Source organism: Sorex fumeus, unplaced genomic scaffold, assembly GCF_029834395.1.
Source record: "Sorex fumeus unplaced genomic scaffold, SorFum_2.1 ptg000072l, whole genome shotgun sequence".
Taxonomy (NCBI): domain Eukaryota; kingdom Metazoa; phylum Chordata; class Mammalia; order Eulipotyphla; family Soricidae; genus Sorex; species Sorex fumeus.
Window position 1 is genome coordinate 52,933,642 of NW_026606129.1, and position 25,102 is coordinate 52,958,743.

General features: G+C 40.0%; 2 protein-coding genes across 3 annotated transcripts in view; one reads left to right on the top strand and one right to left on the bottom strand.

Annotated features, from left to right (window-relative positions):
• The window catches only part of GNL3 (G protein nucleolar 3), a 133,843-nt gene that overhangs the window by 98,835 nt on the left and 9,906 nt on the right, over positions 1-25,102 (top strand). The window lies entirely within an intron of this gene.
• The window catches only part of PBRM1 (polybromo 1), a 112,622-nt gene that overhangs the window by 86,010 nt on the left and 1,510 nt on the right, over positions 1-25,102 (bottom strand). Inside the window, exons 2-8 of one of the 2 annotated variants that reach the window (XM_056129235.1) lie at positions 23,064-23,189; positions 20,357-20,509; positions 18,208-18,305; positions 15,237-15,384; positions 6,934-7,071; positions 3,668-3,784; positions 2,433-2,501 (exon numbers count right to left, since the gene is read on the bottom strand). In XM_056129235.1, coding sequence (XP_055985210.1) covers positions 2,433-2,501; positions 3,668-3,784; positions 6,934-7,071; positions 15,237-15,384; positions 18,208-18,305; positions 20,357-20,509; positions 23,064-23,111 — 771 coding nt within the window. In that variant the 5' untranslated portion in view covers positions 23,112-23,189. The remainder of the gene's footprint in view (positions 1-2,432; positions 2,502-3,667; positions 3,785-6,933; positions 7,072-15,236; positions 15,385-18,207; positions 18,306-20,356; positions 20,510-23,063; positions 23,190-25,102) is intronic. The other variant, XM_056129234.1, reaches the window with a different exon arrangement.

A 25,102-nucleotide genomic window follows, 5' to 3' on the forward strand; every position in this document is an offset into this window, starting at 1 on the left:
ACAAACTGTGAGTTCACACTTGTGAAAACTAGTGCAAAGGCAGAGGGATGTTTAAAGATACGATTAGATTTTCAGTGTTACAAAAACATCTTTCCCTAAGCAAGGATCGTTCTAGTTACTCGGAGTCAGCCTTAGTAACAGCTATCAACCTGTCTTTACAACCAGGTGATATATTAGGAAATTGAAGGTTTTTATCTTTCTTTTTTGTGGGGGCACACCAAAAGGTACTCAAAGCTTAGTACTAGGTCTGTACTCAGGGATGATGCCTAGGGGACCATAGGGGGTGTCTGGGACCAAACCCAGATCGGCCACATGTAAGGCAAGCGCTTTGTACCCCTATACTATACCTTTTGCCCCAGAATCTAAGAGAACTAGATTGTCAGTGAACTCTACTGTTTGCCTAGAATTTAACACCAAAGAAGTTACTCCCTCCTGGCAAACCACTGTGTTACCAGTCTCATTTCTCTTTGAGATCATTGAATTTCACCTTTTGATTTATCGTTTGGTACTCCAAACCCCTGGAGTTCTGCAAAATTCCTTGGAGGATCAATAACTCACACTACACATGCCACGGGTGCTGTGAGATGCTTCATATATACTATTACTGACCCACTACAATACTGAAAAATTTAATAACAGACTCAATATCCAGTAGAGAAAGTAGTCAAATTGCCTGACCAAAGTGACATGCTAACTAGAAGCATAGCTAGGAAAATAACCCATGTCAGTCCAACTCTTAGAAATTGACAAGGTGACCCAAAGTTAGCAGAAAAGCAGGTCGATGCTAAAAGATAGCACAGAAGGAGTGAGACACTGCAAGGACGCAGGGTCAGGATGTACAGAGAAAACCGAGTTAGACCAAGTAGCTATCACACTCTGCTCTTTTCAGTTGCCAACCAGAAAAGTTTTTAACCATTCAAGGTTAACGTGAACGTCAGCTTCTGTACTATGCTGACTTGTTTAGTAAGAAGAAAGTTGGCTGATGCTGCCAAGCAGAATATGATAAGAATATATAAAAAATGCCTGGACTCGGGTTTAGGGCAGGTGTCATTGCGCTGAGATCTTCTATCTCAGGCTTGACAGCTCTTGCAGGATAATAAAGCTCTTCAATTTGGCAAACAAGTGTGTCTGAGACTTTCTTGGACTTCTGGGTCAGGGATGTAGTGGAGTGCATAAATTGCATATATAAAGCCAGTTGATCCGTGATACAGCAGGGGGGGGAAAAAGACCAAAACCCAAAACCATACATCCGGTTTAATTTAGCTCTTTCTTTGCATTTGATCATCAAATTTTAAAGCTGTCATTATCGTCAATCATCATTTATTTAGCACCATCTTTATGGAGAGGTAGATTCAAATTCTGACTCTTCATCTTACTGATGCCAGGCAAGAGTCTTGCTATTTCTGTGCTTCAGTTATCTCATCTACAGAATGCTAGCAATAAATTATCTAATTCATGAAGTTGTTAGAATGAACCAAAGTGCATACTCTAAAGAGAGCAAGTAAGTCTAGGGGAGCATGGGTTGCTACTATTATCACTGGAGACCTAGGGAAGGAGAACTGAAAGAGAATAAGCCTGTTTTTATTGACTATATACCGTAACATGTATTCTTCTTTACTTTTATTTGGAGATAATCTTAAACTATTTGGAAGGAGACCAGAGAGACGTTACACACAGCTGACCCAGGTTGGATCCCTGGCATCTCATATGATCCCCTGAGCCCGCCAGGAGTGATTCCTGAGTCAGAATCAGGAGTAACCCCTGAGTACTGCCAGGTGTGGCCCATCCCTTCCTCACTGCCCCCCCCCCCCAAAAAAAACAACCCTGTTTGGAAGCACCATAAAAAAATCTTTCATTGTTAATGTGGGCTGGAGCAATAGCACAGCAGTAGAGCATTTGCCTTGCACGAAGCCAGCCCAGCCGAGCCGGGTTCAATTCCTCCACCCCTCTCGGAGAGCCCGGCAAGCTACCAAGAGTATCTCGCCCACATGGCAGAGCCTGGCAAGCTACCTGTGACGTATTCAATATGCCAAACACAGTAACAACAAGACTCAAAAAAAAAAAAAAGGAGACATTACTGGGCCCGCTCGAGCAAATCGATGAACAAGGTAGGACAGTGTTTGTTTGTGTATTGTTCAATCAGTAATATCCACGACTAATGCTTTTTAATTTATCTTAAGAGCAAAGTTTTGTCAATGAGAATTTTGCTTTACTGCCTACAGAAAAAACAGAAAATGATTACTAAGCTGCCTCCAAAGTTATAATCTATAACACTCTAAATTGTTACTTTATTGCAAATATCCCCTTACAGAAACATCTGTTTCTTTGTTTTCTACAAGTCCCTAGAAAAAAATAGACCATAGATAAACTGCCCTAAACCACATGTGGTTACATACATGATAACACATGATAACACATTCTGATATTCATACCTGTATCCTCTGTGCAATGGTCTTGAGATCTATAGGCTCTTTAATTATTGCGTAGTAGTCTGGATATTGCTAGAAGACAAAAATGCAGGCATGCTTAGTAAGTAAAAGTATCTAATGAGAAAATGAAGCACACCAATAATCTGTTACTGAAAAATTAAACTTTTGTGAGATTCAAGGTTAAGAAACAGCTGTATATCATAATGTTCCTTATATTTGAGTCAGATTTTAGTTCTAACAAGTCCTATGAAATACCCATGTTGTAGGAGGAGTTTATACTTAGCAAGCAGGGCAATTATCATTGTACAATTAATATATGATTTAATGTTTTAAAATTATAAATTCACAGGATCACACAATTTTAAACTTAAGGTCCTAAAATATCTATGAAGTAGGGACCATGCAGTGCTAGGGATCAAACACAGGACTCCCGGAGAGATAGTGGCCAGAGAGATAGTACGGGAGTAAAGTACTTGCCTTGTATGTGGTTGGTTCAGGTTTAATCCCTAGTACCATAAATGGTTCCCCAAGCACTGCACACCTGCAGTGATCCCTGAGCACCACCAGGTGTTGACCCTTATCCCAATAAAAACCCCCAAGAATGACCACTCTTGGAAACATCCCAAAAGTCCACTGACTGGGGCCAGAAAGGTCCAGAGGTTAATGTCAACTCGGTTCGATTCCCTGCACCACATATGACCCCCTGAGCACTGCCAGTAGTAATCCCTGAGATACAGCCAGGGCTGTAATTTTGAGTCACTGTGAGCTGTGACTCAAAATTATAAAAAAGAAAAGAAAAAAAATGCGCATTGGCAGATGAATAAACAAAATCTGGCATATACACAGATTTTATTCAGCCTTATAAAGCAAATTCCAACAGATGCTACAACATGAATAAACCCTGAATGACTATGTTAAGTAAAACAAGTGACACAGAAAGAAAATATCATGATCCCTCTTATGCGAGTAGAGTGGTCATATTTATATAGCTAAATGTACATACTAATTAAAATTATGTAATAGAGAGGATGGCTGTTGCAAGGACTTGGGTAGAGGGAATATAAGGAATCATTTGCTAATGGGAGAAAGTTTGGGTTTGGGAAGATAAAAAGTTTTGGGCATAGGTGGAAGCTGCAAAATAATGTGAATTTATTATCATTGTACTTTATGCCACATTTAAAGTGGTTAAATGACTAATCAACCATTTTGATTCACTAATCTTCAGTTATATCACTTACCACTTTTGAAGGCAGTTTCTGAAAAAGTTCGCTAATCAGATGTCCTGATGGATTTGTGGCTACAACTATGGCTTCAAGAAGCTGCTCCAGAATCTCCTTCAGGTAACTTGGAGAGGACTGAGAAGAATGGAAGGAGAGAAATAAGTACTTACATATACTTACATATAAAATAAACAATAGAAGCAGGCACCAATCTCTAAACATTACTTCCTTTAAAATGCAAGTTTCAGAGGGCTAGAGTAATAGTGGCCTTGCATGTGGCCAACGTGGGTATGATCCCGGCTTCCCATTTGGTCCCCTTAGCACAGACTCAGGAATAAGACCTGAATACATCTGGGTGTGATGCAAAACAATTTCTATTGCAATAAAGCTTGTTAAAAAAAAAATCATCTATATTTGTTCATTGCAGCACTCTTTATGATAGCCAGAATCTGGAAAAAAACCTGAGTGCCCGAGAACAGATGACTGGTTAAAGAAACTTTGGTACATCTACACAATGGAGTACTATGTAGCTGTTAGAAAAGATGAAGTTATAAAATTTACATACAAGTGGTACTACATGGAAAGTATCATGTTAAGCGAAATGAGTCAGAAAGAGTGGGATAGACACAGAAAGATTGCATTCATCTGGGGAACATAAAGCAACAAAACGGGAGACTAACACCAGGAATGGCTGAGATTAGTACCAGGAATTTTGCTCCATGACTTGAAGGCCAGCCACACGTGCTAGGTGAAAAGGAAGCTCAGATAGAGAAGAGAGCACCAAATAAAGGGTGTTGTAAGGATTCTCCCAGGGTGGGAGAAACATGCTGAAAGTAGTCTATAGACCAAACATGACTGCCACTCAATGCCTCTCTTGCAAAACACAGTACCCAAAAGAAGAGAGAGAGAACAAGGGGAAATGCCCTGCCACAGAGGCAGGGTGGGACGGGGGGATGGGGGGTGGGAGGGATGCTGGGTCCCGTGGTGGTGGAGGATGGGCACTGGTGGAGGGATGGGTACTTGATCATTCTATAACTGAAACCCAAGCACAAAAAATTTATAAGTCTGTAACTGTACCTCATGGTGTTTCACTAATTAAAAAAAAAAATCACCTAAAATACAAGTTTCACAAATACCCCAAAATGCTGATATTAGACAAATGAGTTAATAGTTCCAGACCAGCATATGTGAAACGAATGAAGCTCCTTATATTATTTCAGTAACTACATCCCATGAATCAGGCCTTTTTTCTAAATTCCATTACATAAATAGTATATAATGATGACAGAGCCAAGAATGTAGCTCAGTGGGAAGTCACACTTGCATGTATGACAGCCTGAGTGAAGTTGAGTGCAGTTTATCTTAAATGAGAGAAATGTATATACAATGAGTCAGAATAAGACAGAAAACATGACCCCATGATTCATGGTAATTTCTACTGCAATTGTTCAGCCTCACCAGAGTCTTCGTATTAAGTCAACTGATAGACATAATTTTTGCTCTCCAGGCAGTCTGGCTTAAATGATACTGTTTTAACACAACAGCTGCCTCAAACAGTAGTTGGAAAAGGAAGGTCTGAGTCTAAAGTCACTTTCTGTGGTGAATAATGGGATGTCCCAAGTATGTTAAATGGTACTCAAATTCTAGGCCATGTTTTATGCATGCAAATAAAGATAAGTGGCTATATCTGGCTTAAGTCATATCAGACTAACATTTCTGTCCTAACCAACAAAACTCCACAGAGGGGGTGCTAACTTTCCTTGGGTCTACTATGGTGACCAACAACAACTGACATAAAATGCTTACCTTACCTAAAAACATAATTAGCAAAGAATCCCCAGACACATAAGCTTTGAGAACCAATGTAACACTGATGAAAGCAGACTAAAATACCTTATAAAGCCATTTAAGTCATTTATGTCCTCACTAAAAATGTGGCACTTTCACACCTAGCTATTCTGGAAAATGTGCTGCAGGTGATAAAAAGAGCAGGGTCTATAAATATACTCATACAACAGAAAAACTCCAAGGAAATCATCCAAAAATAGAAACATGTTCAAAATGTTCAAAATCCCCTTTCCCTTCATGAGAACTTTAGGGACAGAAAGAAGCTTGGGAGGTATAAATATGAATAAGCCCAATTTATTAAAGAAAATGGGTTTTTCTTTCTTTCTTTCTTTCTTTTTTTAAATTTACGAGAACCTTGGAGATCTATAAAAAAAAACCAAGCCCATTGTAGGCAACGTACCACCTATGAAAGCATGTGTTTGCTATTTCTGGTCATTTTTTTCGGGCCTGGGGAGTGGGGGAAGAGCACACCCAGTAATGTTCAGGGCTTACTCATGGGTCTATGCTCAGGGATCACTCCTGGCAGGCTTGGGGGATTATATGGGATGTGGGGGATCAAACCCAGATTGGTCATGTACAAAACAAATGCCCTATCTACTGTACTGGAGAGCCAGTCCCTGCTGTTTCTGTATTACCAGTCAAAAATTTCAGAGAATCCCTGGCTGAGTATTTCCTAACTGCAATCATTTAATTAAAAAAAAAAAAAGGAGCAAGGAACTGGGGCCAAGAGTTCCAAGGAATGCCCACTGTACACTCTCAGCTGTTTTCCTCTCTTTACACTTACGTATTCACATAGAGGTATTTACCCATCATGTCTGGTGCATTCAAGATGCCAGAAATTAATTAACAAAGTAGTATTTCTTGTGTCATACCATTCTACTTAAGAAAAGACAAAATAAAGATGTACAGTCAAAAGTTATTTTACATACATCATAAAAACTGAAATACAGAACAGAATGATGTGATGACAGAAAAAGACGCGTGAAATAAAGACAGTAGAAAGAGAGGCCAGAAATGGCCTCTTCCCATTGATAACATTTTGGGGACTGAAAAGTCAGTTGCACAAAATGTCAAAGGAAACATGTTCTAACACATTAGGTATAGTCTAGGAAAAGTAGTCTAATCTACAAATATATTCCTACCCAAGGAGATTCCATCTCTCCGATTTTTAGTAACACTACTAGTATATCTTGAGCTAGCAATACTGAACCAGCATATATAAAGGATATTAAGCAGGCAATAAGTATCCATATAAGAACAATTCATAAAACACCATGCACGTTTGTTCAGGTCTAAGACTCCTGGTATTTGGAGTTGGGCTTTCTAGTTGCTTTATCTTCCTAGTTGTGTCACTATACTGCAGAGGAAGCCTAGCTGCCCAGAGGCTTGTCCACTTCCTGCAGCCCATCTGTCACCAGTTCCAGCTGCATACTTACTCCATCAGTGCCTTGATTGTCTTGCCCATCTTCATCATCATCTTCATCATCTGCTTCTCCTTTCTGAACAAACTCATTTCTTGTTCGAAGGTACAAATCCCAGAGTTTGCAAGCAGCTTTATATTCAGGGGAATCTGGCTGTACATTAGCAAAGAGAAGAGAAACAGTAAACTTTAGTACTTTATTGCAAATTATAATTGAAATAATTTTTATTTGTAAGAAATTATTCTTATTTTGCCCCTCCCTTCTGCTGCTGTAGATGCAATGACTCAGCATATATTTGGCAGCAATACCTGCACAGGTTTAGATACAATGCTCCTTGCTAGGACCCACACACTTGTTGCAGTGTTCACACAATTGTTTTCTTTGTTAATGGCTACACCCAAGGCCCTGGGGGTTGCTTCCAGTGGGGTGGGGGACTGTGCAAAGCCAGTGATCTAAGGAGGGCCTCCTGTAGGCAAAGCATGTGCTGAGTCCTTTGTGTTCTCTTCAGCACAAATGTTCACACACTTGGTTGCATTGTGATGAAAGTGAAGTTTTTGTTGTGGCACTGGGGATCCCCAGTGACAATGTTGCAATCAAACTCTTGACCTCATGCCTGAAAGGAGGAATTCTACCACTGGGCTACTCCTAGACACCTCAAGTTATTTTATGTATACTCTAACTTGGGCTGAAGCAATAACACAGCGAGTAGGGCATTTGCCTTGCATGTGGCCAACCTGGGTTTGATTCCTCCACCCCTCTCCAAGAGCCCGGCAAGTTACCAAGAGTATCTTGCCTGCATGGCAAAGTCTGGTAAGTTACCCATGATGTATTCAATATGCCCAAAACAGTAACAATAAATCTCACAATTTGTTGTGAGACGTTACTGGTGCCTGCTTGAGCAAATCAATGAACAGTGCTACAATGCTACATACTCTAACTCATTATAGAAATAATCAAAGTAGAATATAAATGATTTACAAAGCTAAAACTACTACAGGGTTGGGAGATGGCTCAAAAGGCTCGAGTACGTGCAAAGCAACAGGTCCAAGTGTATGCCCTGGCCCCTCATTGTCCTTCACATATAATGCTGAAAAGCAGACCCAACACTGTCAAGTGTGGGCCAAAAAAGAGATAAATTATTACTATATATGTAAAAAGATAATTTAAAGGATAAGACCAAATTTAAGGGATGAAAATCTAAAGGACAGAAACTAACAAGTATACTGCTGATTCTTTCTTCCTAGTTTCTATTTTTTTTTCCAGGTTTTTAAAATATATATTACCTTTTTTTGGGAAGTTAACATGTGAATAGGAAATAGAAAAAAGAAACAAAGAACAGTCATCCACAATTATGTCTGACACAGTTATGTCTGACATGTCCTTCTAGGTCCTGTTTACCTACACAACTAAACATCCATTATGTTATTAAGATCATATGTGTATGTATCATGCTTCTTTACCATGAATATTTACCATTTCAAAGTCCCAAAGCTATAGAGTATTTGGTAAACAAAAATACACAACACTAACAGGAAGGAAAAAATTTAATCCAGTCTTTCTTGGCAATGAAAATTTCTTGAAAGACCAAAACAGCAGCAAAGCCTCTAGATAAAGATATTGGCATAGTTACAATTAAAATACTGCATTCCCTGTAATGTTCAAGTGAAAAAGATAAAGCAACCTAGTAACAAAGTATAAGCTTCTAAGAGAATTATCCACTCATTCTAGTAAAATGTTAGTAAGGAAGCCTACTGCTAATGAAGTACCGACACTGTGTTCCTGCAATCAGCCAGAGACACATCAACCCAACCAGCAACATCCAATGTGACCAGAACAGCCCCTTCTCCTGCACGTCATTCTCCCCTGTGCTGCCAACTACAGAAGTAAGACCAGATGTTTTATTACTCAGAGATGAATCAACAAAGTTATGTCCAAGAAGCTACCTTTCTATCAGTTACAACAGGTATATACAAATTGGGTTAATTAAGTTCTACTTTTTATCATGCTCTATCTAGTTTCTTTTGGTTTTGGGGCCACATCCAGTATTTGATAAGATCCAGTACCCACTCATGATTAAAAAATAAAACAAACAAAAAACAAAAACAACCACCTCTCAGTAAAATGGGAATTGAAGAAACTTTTCTTGACATAGTCAAAGCCATTTACCACAAGCCCACATCAAACATTATATTCAAGAGGGAAAATCTTGTATCTTCCTTCCCTCTAATATCAGGTACAAAACAAACTGCCCACTCTTGCCACTTCTATTCAATATAGTACTAGAAGTACTTGCCATAGCAATTAGCCAAGAAAAAGATATTAAGAACATCCAGATAGAAAAGGAAGTCAGGCTTTCATTATTTGCAGATGACATAATACTATATTTAGAAAAACAAAGGAATCTAGAATAAAGAAATGATAGATTTCTGTTTTGTGTGGGGAGCGTACCCAGGGTATTTGGGGGTTACTCCTGGCTCTGCACTCAGGAATTACTCCTAGTGGTACTCGGCAGAACATATGGGATGCTGGAGATTGAACCTGGGTTGGCCGCATGCAAGACAAATAATTTACCCGCTGTACTATCTCTCCGGCCCGAAAGAATGGATTTGTATAGCAAAGTGTTAGGCTACAAAATCATATTTCCTATGTGTAAATATGAAGTAGAAGAGAAAGAGAAGTCTTAAAAAAAATCCCATTCACAATTGTGCCTGTTCATGTGTTTGGAGGATCAACACTGTCAAAATGGCAATACTCCCCACAACATTATACAGATTCAATGCAGTCCCTATGAGGATAAATATCCATGATATTTTTCAAATAAAAAAAAAAAAACCTCTTGAAATTCATACAGAATGATAAAACAAACAAACAAAAAAACCCCAAATAGTCAAAACCATCCTCAGGAAAAAGATGAGACATATCACTTCCCCCAAATTCAAACTGTAATAGCAATAGTAATGTAAAAGCAATAGTAATGAAAATAGCATGGTACTACTGGTGAAGGGATCAGTGTTGAACACTGTATACCTGAAAAAAATCATGAATAACTTTGTAATTTCTAGGTGACTAAATAAAAAAAAAAAAGAACAAAAAAGAGGATAAGTAGTGGAATAAAGATAGACCCTCAGGTTAAAGGAAAAGAATTGAAAATCCAGGGACAGACTCTCAGGTATACGGTTTATCTTTCATAAAGAAACAAAAAATATGAAACGGAGCAAGGAAAATCTCTTCAGTAAGTGGTGTTGGGAAAGGGAAAACTAGTTGGCTACATGCAAGTAAATGAACTGAGATCTTTTTCTAACATAATGTACAAAAGTAAAATAAAAATAGATTAAATGTCTCAATATCAGAGCTAAATCTGTAAGGTCGACAGAGGAAAACATAGGCAGAATTCTCCATGACACTGAAGTTAGAGGCAACTTTAAGGATAAAATGCCCCTGACCAGGTAAGTAGAAACAAAGATAAATAAATGGGACTACATTAAATTAAGAAGCTTTTGCACCTCAAAAGAAACGATGACAAGGATACAAAGAGTCCACAGACTGGGAGAAATTATTTGCCCACCAGTTTATAAAGAAAAAAAATACCTAACCCCATCCAAAAATGGGGAGAAGAGATGAACAAAAATTTCCTCAAAGAATACCAACAGTCAATAGGTATATGAAAATATGCTCTATATCACTAATCATCAATGAAATGTAAATCAGAACAATGAGATATCACCTCCGGTCACAGAGACTGGCACTCATTAAAAAGAAGAACACCAATCATAAAACTTAGAGCAGAAATCAACGACATGGAAAACAAAGAAACAATCCGAAAGATCAATGAAACCAAGAGCTGGTTCTTCGAGAAAATAAATAAGATAGATAAACCACTAGCAACACTCACAAAGAAACAGAGAGAACCCTAATAAATCGAATCAGAAATAAGAATGGGGATATCACAACAGAAACTAAAGAAATTCAAGAGATCATCAGAGACTACTTTGAAAGTCTCTATGCCACGAAACACGAGAACCTGGAAGAAATGGATAAATTCCTGGATTCCTACCATCTCCCAAAGCTGAATCAAGAAGATATAGAGTACCTGAATAGACCTATTCACATCAAGGAAATTGAAACTGTAATCAAAAGTCTTCCCAAAAACAAAAGCCCAGGCCCAGACGGATTTACTAGCGAATTTTTCCAAACATTTAAAGAGGACCTATTGCCAATTCTTCTCAAGCTTTTCCAGGAAATTGAAAAAACAGAAACTCTCCCAAACAGCTTCTATGAAGCCCATATCTCTCTAATACCAAAAGGAAACAAAGACACCACAAGAAAAGAAAACTACAGGCCAATATCCCTGATGAACACGGATGCGAAGATTCTCAACAAAATACTAGCCAATAGAATACAACAACTCATCAAAAAGATCATACATCATGACCAAGTGGGATTCATCCCAGGGATGCAAGGATGGTTCAACATTCGGAAATCAATCAACATAATCCATCATATCAACAAAAGAAAAGATAAAAATCATATGATCATATCAATAGACGCAAAGAAAGCTTTTGACAAGATCCAGCACCCATTCATGATGAAAACCCTTGCCAAAATGGGGATAGAGGGGACTTTCCTCAATATAGTTAAAGCCATCTACCACAAACCTACAGCAAACATCATCCTCAATGGGGAAAAACTGAGACCCTTCCCCCTAAGGTCAGGGACGAGACAAGGATGCCCACTCTCTCCACTACTGTTCAATATAGTACTGGAAGTACTTGCAATAGCGATTAGGCAAGAAAAAGATATTAAGGGCATCCAGATAGGGAAAGAAGAAATTAAGCTCTCACTATTCGCAGATGACATGATACTATACTTAGAGAACCCTAAAACCTCTACCAAGAAACTCCTAGAAACAATAGGCTTGTATAGTAAAGTGGCAGGCTATAAAATCAATACCCAAAAATCCATGGCATTCCTATACGCAAATAGTGAAAGAGAAGCAAGTGACATGAAGAAAACAATCCCATTCACAATTGTGCCCCAGAAAATCAAGTATCTAGGAATCAGCTTAACTAAGGAAGTAAAGGACCTGTACAAAGAAAACTACAAAACGCTACTTCAGGAAATAAAAGAGGACACGAGGAAATGGAAAAATATTCCCTGTTCATGGATGGGGAGAATCAACATCATCAAAATGGCAATACTTCCCAAAGCACTGTACAAATTCAATGCAATCCCTATAAGGATACCCATAACATTCTTCAAAGAAATGGAGCAAACACTCCTGAAATTTATATGGAACAATAAGCCCCCACGAATAGCTAAAGCAATTCTTGGGAAAAAGAAAATGGGAGGAATCAACCTCCCTAACTTCAAACTCTACTACAAGACAGTAATAATTAAAACAGCATGGTACTGGAACAAAAGCAGAGCTGCAGACCAATGGAACAGAGTTGAATATACTGACATTTCCTCCCAAACATATAATCATCTAATTTTTGATAAGGGGGCAAGAAAAGTGAAATGGAGCAGGGAAAGCCTCTTCAATAAACTGTGCTGGCAAAATTGGATGGCTACATGCAAAAAAGTGGGCTCAGATCTCTGCCTAACACCATGCACAAAAATAAGATCAAAATGGATTTATGACCTCAACATCAGACCAGAATCCATAATGTTTATTGAAGACAAAGTCGGCAAAACTCTCCATGATATTGAAGCTAATGGTATCTTCAAAGATGTCACGCCACTGGCCGAGCAAGTGAAAACAGAGATAGACAAATGGGACTATCTTAAACTAAGAAGCTTCTGCACCTCAAAAGAAACATTGACCAAAATACAAAGACAGCCTACAGAATGGGAAAGGATATTCACCAAGTACACATCCGACAAGGGGTTGATATCAAGGATATACAAGGTACTGGTTAAACTCCACAAGAAGAAATCACCCAACCCCATCAAAAAATGGGGTGAGGAAATGAACAGAAACTTTCGCAAAGAAGAAATTCGAATGGCAAAAAGGCACATGAGAAAATGCTCTACATCACTAATCATCAGAGAGATGCAGATCAAAACCACAATGAGATATCATTTCACACCACAGAAACTGGCCCACATCCACAAGAACAAAAGCAACCGGTGCTGGCGCGGATGTGGCGAGAAAGGGACCCTCCTTCACTGCTGGTGGGAATGCCGGCTGGTCCAACCCTTTTGGAAAACAGTATGGACGACTCTCAAAAACTTAGAATTTGATCTGCCATTTGACCCAGCTATAGCACTCCTGGGAATATATCCCAGAGAGGCAAAAAGGTATAGTCGAAGTGACATCTGCAATTGTTTGTTCATTGCAGCACTCTTTACAATAGCCAGAATCTGGAAAAAACCTGAGTGCCCAAGAACAGATGACTGGTTAAAGAAACTTTGGCACATTTACACAATGGAGTACTATGTAGCTGTTAGAAAAGATGAAGTTATGAAATTTACATACAAGTGGTACTACATGGAAAGTATCATGTTAAGCGAAATGAGTCAGAAAGAGCGGGATAGACACAGAAAGACTGCATTCATCTGGGGAACATAAAGCAACAAAAAGGGAGATTAACACCCAGGAATGGCTGAGATTAGTACCAGGAATTTTGCTCCATGAATGGAAGGCCAGCCACAGGCTCTAGGTGAAAAGGAAGCTCAGATAGAGAAGAGAGTACCAAATGAAGGGTGTTGTGAGGGCCCTCCCAGGGTGGGAGAAGCATGCTAAAAGTAGTCGATAGACCAAACATGATTGCCACTCAAAGCCTCTCTTGCAAAACACAGTACCCAAAAGAAGAGAGAGAGAACAAGGGGGAATACCCTGCCACAGAGGCAGGATGGGACGGGGGGGGGGGGGGGGGGGGGGGATGAGGGTTGGGGGGGGGGGTGAATGCTGGGACCCGTGGGGATGGATGACGGGCACTGGTGGAGGGATGGGCACTTGATCATTGTATAACTGAAACCCAAGCACAAAATTTGTAAGCCTATAACTGTACCTCATGGTTTTTCACTAATAAAAAAAGAAAAAAAAAACCTGAAAAAAAAAAAAAAAAAAAGAAAAGAAGAACACCAACCAGTGTTGGCATGGATGCGTGAGGAAAAAGGGACTCTCATTTACTGCTTGTGGCAATATACTGGTCCAGCCTTTTTGGGTTTTTTTTTTTTTTTTTTTTGCTTTTTGGGTCACACCTGGCGATGCCCAGGGGTTACTCCTGGCTCTGCACTCAGGAGTTACTCCTGGCGGTGCCCAGGGGACCATATGGGATGCTGGGAATCGAACCTGGGTTGGCTGCGTGCAAGGCAAACGCCCTACCCGCTGTGCTATCTCTCCAGCCCCTCCAGCCTTTTTGGAAAACAATATGGACTTTCCTCAAAAAACTGGGAACTGGGCTTCCATACAACCTAGAAATTCCACTCCTAAGAATATATCCCAAAGGCCGCAAAAACACAACATAGAAAAGACATCTGCACTATATTCACTGCAGCATTAGTCACAATAGTCACAATAGCCACAATAGTCACAATCTGGAACCAACTCAACTGTCCAAGAATATATGACTGGATAAAGAAGCTTTGGTGTATTTGGTGTGTGTATATTTGTATATAACATTATATATAAACATACGTATGTTCTTTGAATATGTGTATATACATGTGTATATATGTATGTATGTATATGTGTGTGTGTGTGTGTATACAAGAAAATACTAATCAGCCCTAAGAAAAGATCTGTAGATATGTGGATGGACTGAAGAGTAGCATGCTGAGTGAAATGAGTCAGAGGGAGAGGGACAGAGAATGAACTCACTCATATGAGGAATATAAAGAAACATAATAGTGGAATAACTGAATTGGTCCTTAGTTGGAAGCTTGCCACTGGGGATGTAATGGTGGGGAGGATGTGAGAATTGAGGGGAGACAGGAAATGGTCCAGAAATGAACCACTATGACAATGATAGAGAGAAGTGGTCACTCCGGACCAGGACTAGATCCCTGAAAGGAGGCAAAGTGACATGCATGAATACCCTATCAGTAACAGTATTGTAAACCACGGGGAAAAAAAGGAAAAAAGAGAAAGAAAAAAATACCTGCCACAGAGGCAGGCTTGGGTGGTAGGGGGCATGGAAAGGAAACTAGGGACACTGATGGAGGAAAGTGGACACTGTGAAGGGATTGATGTTGGCACATTGTACACATAAAACCCAATCATGAATAGCTTTGTAATTCGTGATGATTAAATAAAAATTTAAAAAACTGACAACTATGAAATTGTATGTCTTCCAAGTTTAGTGCTTTCTTACCTTGTAATAGGCCTTTGCGTTGTTAAAAAGCAGCTGGAAGTCAGCAGTGAGCAGGTTAACATCATCATACTCTTCCATTTTTAATTTCTGCTGGATTTTCATCAAGTCAATTGGTTGAGAAACTACTTCATAATAGTCTGGTTGATTTCTGTTGTAATATTTTTTTTTGAAAAAAGGAATTAATCCAATGTCTAAAAACAGTTATATTTCAAAATGATTTGTGGCACTGTTCACCCTTCTAAGTGATAGAACATGTTAGATTTATAGCCATTAGAACTCTAAAGGAGTAAAAAAGACAAGATGCATATGTATTCTCATTTTAAAACACGTATCAGCAACCTAAATTAATGTTATTTCAATTTTTAAAACTGTAAAAATGAATGGTAAAATACTTAAACTTACATTTGCAGTGGGCCTTTTTTTAGGGGATGGTGGAATATCAGAGGCTCCCTACTTGTGTTTAGGGATCTCAGAGGCCACACCAGGTGTACCTTGACCAATTGTGTGGGAGAGTTCAATGTTTGGGTCAGGCTAACTGGCACTGCTTGGGCTAGTGGTACTATACAGATCACCATGTCCTTGAGGAGGTGAGAGCTACACAGAGTGGTGTGAAACTTCTAGGGCTACACTCAGCAGTGCCATGTGGTTGCTGGGGATCGGATTGAACTTAAATTGATCCCTGTGCATGTGAGGCACTGAAATAATTTTGTGGGGCTTTTTCTTTTAGTTTTTGGGTCATACCCGACATAGTTCAAATGTGCTTTGGACAATCCTTGAGGGACCAAATGATGCCAGGGATTGAACCCATGGGTTCTGCAAGCAAAGCATTCGCTCTAGCCCTGTGAGTTACCCTCCCAGCCCATGTAATGGGGTTTGTTTTGGGGTCACACCTGGTTCTGTGTTCAGGGGCTGTTCCCTGGAGTACTCAAGAGACAGTGTGGTGACTGAACCTGGGGCTCCTGCAGGCAAAGCATGTTTTGCATGCATTAAAACCACTCAGCTATTTCTCCAGCCTTATGATGGTCTTCTGAAAAGATGGGCAAAATTGATAAACCTTAAAAAAAAGAAACTGATAAAAATCTTAGCTAATTGGTGAGAGATGCGGCTCAGCAGAACCTCTACCTTGCCCCTGCATGTGCGAGGCCCTGATTTATCTTAACAAATGCCCTGTCCCCCCCAAAAAAATCAACAAGATGAGTGTTTCCAAAACTTTTTCTAATTGTGGTCCCCTTCCAACTTTGGTTTTTGTTTTCTGTTCCCCCCAAACCCTGATCTACCATGGTCTCCTCCTAGTCTCATGCTGTGGCCCTCCATTTATGATTTTTCATCTGTGGATTCCTTGGAATATCCTGGCACTCTAGAGAAAGTCATACGCTTCCAGTTGAAAAATACTGATCTAGATTAAGATTCAAAATAAACATGAAAGATAGATATTAACAACTGAGAGCACAATAATATAAAGGATAACGGCCTGGTTGGGACTCAGTAGAAGACTCAGTAGAAGAGCCTTTCAGATAGAGAAAAGTTTGATCCCCTGAATCACACCACATTCTGAATGCAATACCAGAAGTGCGGCTGTTGTGTGATTTCCTGTGCCACAAAATTTCTTACAAACTCTGTGAAAACACCACAACCAAAGCATGCAGCTCCAGTGATCATTTTGACAGTCTGAGCACAGCAACCAAATATATGTCATTTTATCAAAAATGGTTGGGAAGAGGTAAAATAAAGGGTTATGAGTACTATGTATCACTGGATATCCTAAATGAACTATAAATTCTTGGACAAATAAAAACTACTAAGACTGTGAAGATAGAAAACTTGAATAAAGCTGTAAGTAGTAAAGAATCATGCTACAGTGGGAAGGGAATTTGTCTTGTGCACAGCTGACCAGGGTTTGACCCCTGGTACCTTATATGGTCTCGTGAGCAATGCCAGGAGTTAATTCCTGAGTGCAGAGCCAGAAGTAACCACTGAACATCGCTGGGTGTGGCCCCCAAACAAACAAACTCCGTAACAATAACAACAACAAAAATTGTAAAGAATCAGCAATCAAACCTATAAAAAAAAAGGTCCCAGATACAATGGCTCCACTGGTGGAAGGTGCCAAATATTTAAAGATGAACTAATATTTCTTTTTCTTGGGGCCGTAGAGATAGTTCAGCTGGTGGGATTGTACCAGGAGTGATCCCTAAACACAGTACCAGGATTAAGGCCTGAATAACCACTGCTGTGTGGCCCAAAACCAAAAACAGCAGTAGGAGAGAGGGGACAGTGGAGGGGGGAAACGGAGGATTCTGCATCTCTTATAAACACTGATACAAAAATGATCAACAAAGAGGAATTTAGTACTTTACATGAATTATATAGTACTAAGTGGAATTTATTCCCAGAATACAGGGAGGACTCAATATTCATTGGTAAAGAGCCAGGGAGATAGCTCAAAGGGTCGAAGAGCATACTTTGCATGCAGGAGCCCCAAGTTCAATCCCCCACAGTGAGTGGTTTCTCAACTACTGCTGAGAGTATCCTCTCTCCCTATCAGCTCTGATCCAATAGTAGTCCTGGGTATTTGTATGTTTGTGGCCTCCAAACGAAACAAACAAAAAATACACACTGATCAAAGGAATACCACAACAAATTGAAAAAATCTTATGATGAGGCCAAGAAGACAGTTAAAAGAGCTGGAATACATGCTCTGTATGTGGCAACCCAGGTTCAATCTCTGGCATCATGGGATCATATGGTGATTTGAGTGACCCCAAATCACCAAGCCAGAAATAGCCTCTGAGCACTGCCAAGTGTGGCCAGGAGTAAGCGCTGAGCTTAGTCAGGTGTGATCCAAACACAAAACAAAACCCTAAAATCAAGAGCCCAGTATCATTTAAGCTATTCCCAGGAGAAAACTTTATTTCCAGGCATTTTAAACATGAACTGCGGAACAGGTCCCTCCACTTACTTTCCAACTCACCTTCGCTTTGGTGCCCTGATGAAGAGCTCACAGAGGAGCCTGCCCTGGTCATCCTTATAGTCTCGAATAGTGTTGTAGAGTTCATGACACACAGCAATCTACACATAGAAAGGGAGAGAAACCAAAGTACTTTAAGCATAACAACCGTCCTCAGATCATCTCATCAACAACCACGACCTAGAGGCTCATTGTCCTTCTCTCTTGAAAGAGAGCATAACAAAACACACCATAGCCATGCCGCAGGACCTTGACCCCATGCCAGGCTGTTTCATTCGGGGCACCCTGGAGGGGACAGGTGAGGCCCCTCCCTGCCCCAGCAGCTGAAATCCTCCAGAACTCAACCACCGCCATGCTCACGGCTGTTTTCCACGTGCTCCGGCCAAGCCTCACCCATGAGTAAACCTATTCCTGGACATCTCATACTTCATATCACTCATATTCCAAGAGGAACACACTGGATTAGATGGGGTTTAAAGCAGAAGGCAACCAATCTTAGAGGAAAAAATATTTTTACAGATATATACACATAAGCACACAAGACTCAACCTTTATCAACATATTAGTGATCTCTTACAGAAGGGCTTAATGGCCTGGGGTGAAATACAACAATCTTCACACACTCTCTCCTAAGGAAAGTTTTTTGGAGCATTTTCAGTGGTTTATTCATAACAGACAATACAAAGTAGATTATCTCGATTCTGCTTTGGGGCAGAGGTTGGAGTTTGGGATGGAAACATCCAAAATATGGTGGTAGGAAGGTGTAATGGTGGTGGGATTATTGTTTAAATATTAACTGTAATCAAATATTGTGAACTACTTTATACAAATAAAATAAAAAAAAAAACCCGTGGTCAGTAAAAACATATACATAAAAAGCAAGTAGGGGCAAAAGACAGACAGCAAACAGCTGTTAAGGCGCATGCCTTGCAGGTGGCCAATTCGGGTTTGATTCTTGGCCACACATGGTAACCTGAGCATCATAGCTGCAACCCTGAAAATTGGTACCACAGGGCCCTCAAAGTATCATATTCTTGGATCCATGCATTAAATCACCACTGGGAAGGGGCCCCTGAACACTGCTTGGGAGGCTCCGAAAACAAAGCAAACAAGGAAGAATTCCTAATTCCCATTGGTAACTCAAGTTTGAAACACATCGATACTTTATCTTCCTATTTATTATGATTATTTTTGGTTTTAGGGCCACACCTGGTGTTCAGAAATTACTCCTGGCTCTGAGCTCAGGGATCACACCCACGTCGGTCACGTGCCAGGTAAAAGTCCTACCGACTGTACTATAGCTCCGGCCTCATCATCTCCTTCTTTAAAATAGTTTAACCAATTAAACATTTTGACATCTGTCATCAGATTTGTGATACTGGGATTTTTTTAAAACTTTGAACTAAATGAGTTCATATATCATTCTTGCATAAAAATTATTGAGTGCTTCTTACTAAAAGAATAAAATCTAAACTACTGCTATTGCCCACAAAGGACCCATTTACTTAGACTGGGAAGATTTTTATCGGCCTCTTTCTCCCTCTTGCCCATTTCCCTTATTTGATATACCAATCCCCTTCCTAACCTAGTTTCTGTGCATTGTAGTGTCTATCTATACAGACTTCCCTAGCATCCTGGAAGCTGAGAGCCTTCCTGAAGGCTGAACCACAATCACCCACTAGCTAAGGGTACTGTATTTAAATTTTTTTTCAGTGCCAGGGATTGAACCCAGGGTCTCATATATACAAGGCAGTTGGCTCTACCACCGAGATGTATCTTTGATCCCTACTTTATAACTTATTATTCAGTAGTTTACATTCTACACCCCCCTCCACTGCTTCATTAGAATCTAAGTTCCAAAAACAAAACTGGTATGTCTTACACATGGCGGACTGTATTATGGCCAGCAAAAGTGCTTAAGCTATGACACAAATGGCTTAAAGTATATATGAGATAAACTGATACTCATTACTTCATAGTCTCATACTATTACTATAGGGCTTTTGGCTAAATACATAATTTTCATAAAAGAAAGATTAAGAATATCAAGTTAGTGGGTGGAAAATGGAGAAATCTTAAATTTTACTTATTATTAAAGGAAGGTGGGAATTGTAAGAAAGGAGGCAGAAAATACGTGGCTCAAATTACTCACAGGATCTACCGTTGGAAGGTTGGAAAGTCTCCTCCTTTTCCTGCTTGGGCCTGGTGTGGACACAGAATGGTGTCCATCATCAAAGTCCCCGCTGACGCTACTGGAGGGGGAGGTGGCTCTTCTTCTTTTGGAACCCATGGAATCCAACTTCTTCTATAAAAAATAAATAACCATGTTCTTACATTTAAATTTAGACTGTTAATAAGCCCTCAGCTGGCAAACTTCTAAAGGGCTTCTGGTTCACTGAAGCTACTTTAACTGCTGCAAAGAGACTTCACTAACATTTAAAAAAAAAATTTTTTTTTTTGGCCCCAGTGCTTCACTTACCAGACTATACTTTCAATTTAGGCAAGACAAATTCAGTGAAGGTATACTCATTTGTGTATCATCAATTTTGAATGACTCAACAACTTCTAGTACCAAATTTACCCTATAGCAGAATTTTAAAACTACCAAAGTGCTGGAATTATCAATTCCTCCGTCCCTAAGGCAGTTAAACAGACCTTGGGGACAGATGGCCACTTCTATTTTCCTGAGTTGCTTAGATATATGATCATTTTCTAAAAAGGCTATAATGTGGAAGGGAAAAGCATAGCCTGAGGCAATCACTTAAAAAATAAAAAGAGTAGAGGCAGAGAACAATCAGCCTTCTAGCATTTCAGATGCACCATAAAATTAACATACTAAAATGAATTTTCTTCATTAACAAATCTACCTGAAAAACAGTGACTTGCCATACCAACAAACAAAACAGTTTTTAAAATGTCACTGTCAATCTAAACTAACCCTCCTTTCAGTTTCATGGGGTACTTTCTTCCTGTGAAATGTTGGTTGTTTTGGGGTCACACCTAGCTACCCCCAGGGCCTACTTTTGATTCTGCGCTCTGGGGATATTATATGTTGCTGGAGACCAAATCCGATCTGCAGCATGCGGAGCAAGTGTCCTACCCACTGTAATATCACTCCAGCCACTAAAATCTTATTTGGAGGATTGGTGGGGAGCACACCTGGCAGTGCTCAGGAGACTGTGGCGTGCTAAAGATGAAACCCAGCACTCTTACATGAAAAACATAGGCCCCATCTATGTGGACTTTTTTTGGGTGAAGAGGGGGCTTGTGGCTACACCTGACAATGCTTGAGGCTTACTCCTGGCTCTGCACTAAGGGATCATTAGTAGCAGTGCACAGGGGAGCCATATGTGATATACGGATCGAACCCAGGTTGGCCTTGTATAAGGCAAGTGCCCTCCCCACTGTACTATCTCTCCAGGCCCATCTCTCTATGGACTTTGTGGGCCACAGCTGGTGGTCCTCAGGGCTTACTCCTGGGTCAGTGCTCACGAATCACTCCTGGTGGGCTCAGGGGACCACATGGGGTGCTAGGGATAAAAAATAAATAAAACAAAAAAACCAGGTCGGTCATGAGCAAGGCTAGAACCATACCCACTGTACTATTGCTCTGGTCTCTCTCTGTGGACTTTTAAATCATAACTTTAAGCTTCAGTAGATGATTTGGAACAGTATCTCCCGCTACCTGGATATCTTCCATGGTCTCTCAGAAACATGTTCCTGTCCACAGTTTTAGGCAAGGTACTAAATAATTATTGTTGTGATTTTTGTTGGCATTGCTCCCTCAGCCCTCCCTAATTGGGCCACACCCCACGCCCCACTCAGCAGTGCTCAGACTTACTCCTGGCTCAATTGTCAGGGATCACTTCTGACAGCGCTTCAGGACCGTAAGTGAGCCAGGGATAAAAGTGAGATCAGTAGCACCCATAGCATCCAATGCAATCACCTTACCTCCTGTACTCTCTCTAAATACACTAAATTCACTAAATAACTATTAAGTCAACCTTAAATAGGTACTTCTGAATAGAAAACAAGAAATGCACCATTGAAACAACTGCTACAAATAGAAAGGAATCATGTATACCCAAGTGGGTTCTACAATGCTATAATGTTTAATAGCATCAAGTAGGAAATTGTGATTTTAAAACTCTCTAAAGAGGAAAAAACTGATCCAGTTTCACTTATTAAAACATTCAAGTTTAGTAAACTAAGAACATTAGGCACTTAAAGAATGAGTTGCCAGTATGGATTTAAAAAAAGGGGGGAGGGGGAACCGCCCTAGAACAGAATGTAGAACCACAAGTATAAAAACATTTTGGTACGATGGACCAGAGCAATAGTTCAGTGGGGAGGGTGTTTGCCTGGCACACAGCCGACCAGGGTTCACTCCCTGGCATTCCATATGGACTCGAGAGCATGCCAGGGGCAATTCCTGAAACAGAGCCAGAAGGAAGTCTTAAGCACCACTAGGTGTAGCCCCAAAACTGGAAAAAAAAAAAAACCTGAAAAATGGAATCTTTATCTCTTCCTCCGAACTAGTCCACAAGGTTTTAAAAAATAGTCAAACATAATGTTCCTGTTATATAGTTTGTAACTGGTTACAGCTGGCGAAAAGCTTCAAAGAGTTTAAATCAAGGGCAGCCAAGTTTCATTGATTTTTGTTGCTCTATAAAGGCTGATAATCTGGCCTCAATTCATTAAGAAAAAGAAAGGACCGATCCTTTGTAAATAATCTATGACAAGGGTATCAGTGAATTTGATAAACGCGAGGTAGGAATCTTTACGGACAGTTAAAAGTGGTGGGGGAAAAGTCAAGAAAGGACAGAAAAGGGAAAGGGTGCAGAGGATCTGTAATTTACCAGCTTTACCAGAGCACAACCAGCGCCTCGAAAAGCCAGTCTCCTCATTATGTCTGAAGGCCAAGTGAAGCCAGTGGGAGAAGGCAGAGCTTTAGAAGTGCTGACTCAAGGTTAGTATATTCAAAACTGAAAGAGAGAAACAAAGCAGAGAAAGGGGAAAATGAAAAGAAGAGTCAGAAGTCAAAATAGAAGGAAATTGTCCAGGTATAACTGCTATAAAAAGATAAAGTGGAGAATATAGGCATATAAGTTTTCTTGTGACAATCAAACTGCCAAGGGATCCGGCACTAGCAGTACTGACACTTTTTTTTCCATTTAAAACCAAATGCTTTTCACATGCTTAATGATGTCTCACTGAGATTCCCCTATACTCACATGGAATGACTGTCAATTCCAGGAATGAAGCATGCCTGCCCAATTGCCCCCTAGTCAATAAGAGCAGAATTCAATCACAGAGCTGGAATGGAGAGTGAACACATGTGGAAGGCTCACATGTGACACCAAGTGTTGGCAAGCTGGAACAAACCGAGAATGGCTCATGTGAGCAGAGAGTCTGGAAAACTTCTCCCCCAACCAAAATAACAGAATGACACTATGTCTAAAAGTCCTATCAGCATAGGACACCACAAACAAGTTTAAAGAGATTAACATAAAAAGCATTCAACTATTCTAGGTCAATTTACTCGTAAAATCCACAAAAAATCAAGTGACAAAAAATTTAGTAGACATATATATATAAAATTTAGACAATGCTTGCCATACTGCCCCAGATGGAATGGAACCAAAATGATCCAGGTGGGCAGCAGTAGACTCAGGTACAATGGTCGTGGTGGCTTTTTGTTTGTTCACTTAAAGAGACAGATTTTTGGGGGAAGCTGTGTAATTTTTTTCTGAAAGGAGGGCAGTAGGCCAAATAAATTTGGAAACCTCTGCTTTCAACATAAACATCCAGAACAACTTGATCATTAAGTTCCTTTAATAAAACAAGGGAAAGTGGAATTTAAGATGAACTTTCAAGCATTTTTTAATCCAATGGACACATTTTTAAATGTACTTTGAAAGTCTGACAGAAAGCTATGTGGCAAGGCAGGCAGAGAAGCACTAGAACTTGAGCTCGTTAGATCAGACTGAGAGTCCCAGGTTATATACCTCTAATTATCCGGTGAATGTTTGAGTCACAACTTTCAGATCTTTTTTTTTTTTTTTCACTTCTGAAAACTGTTCTGACAGTGAAAAGTACACGAAATCCCCTTTCTGGAAAAGGAACTGCTGAAGGGGTATTCGCAAGTCTTTTAAGTAAAAAAAGCTTTATAAGTTTTATTTCAAAAAGTTTGTTCCACCCAAATGTGCTTTTAGTATGTTTATTTGGTTCATACTTCACCAAATACTGTTCGTAAGCCAAGGCTACAAAAAAGTGTAACCCCCTATCTACGTGCAGAGATACTGAAATTCTAAAGTAGAAACTATGACTACTTTTGTTTTCTGTGCCATACTGTGTTCAGGGGGCCCTATGTGGTACCAGGAGTCAAACTTGGGTTGGCCACGCGTGAGGCAGGCATACTACCTACTGTACTATCACTCAGCCTCTACTTTTAATTTTCAAAATGATTTCATGTACTTTGACCACACCCAGCTGTGTTCAGGGTTTACTCCTTGGTCTGAGATCACTCCTGGTAAGGTTCTGGGACCATAATAGGTATCGGGGATAGAACCCTGGTCATACATGGCAAGATAAGCACCTTACTGGCTGTGCTATCTTTCTGGTACCATCGTGAGTGTGAGTGTGTGTGTGTGTGTGTGTGTGGTGTTTTATTTGTTGGTTTGTGGGCCATACCCAGCAATGCTCAGGAGTTAACTGGCTCTGAGCTCAAGGGTCATTTCTGGTGGGGCTTGAGAGAATGTGGTGCCAGGGGTCTTTACTCCTTATACTGTCTTTCCAGCCCCACCATGGTATATTTAATTTACATATTTTTAGTACTTTCCTGCATTTCTAGTGATATTTAGTATAATAAAGCACTCTAAAACAACCAAAAAAGCAG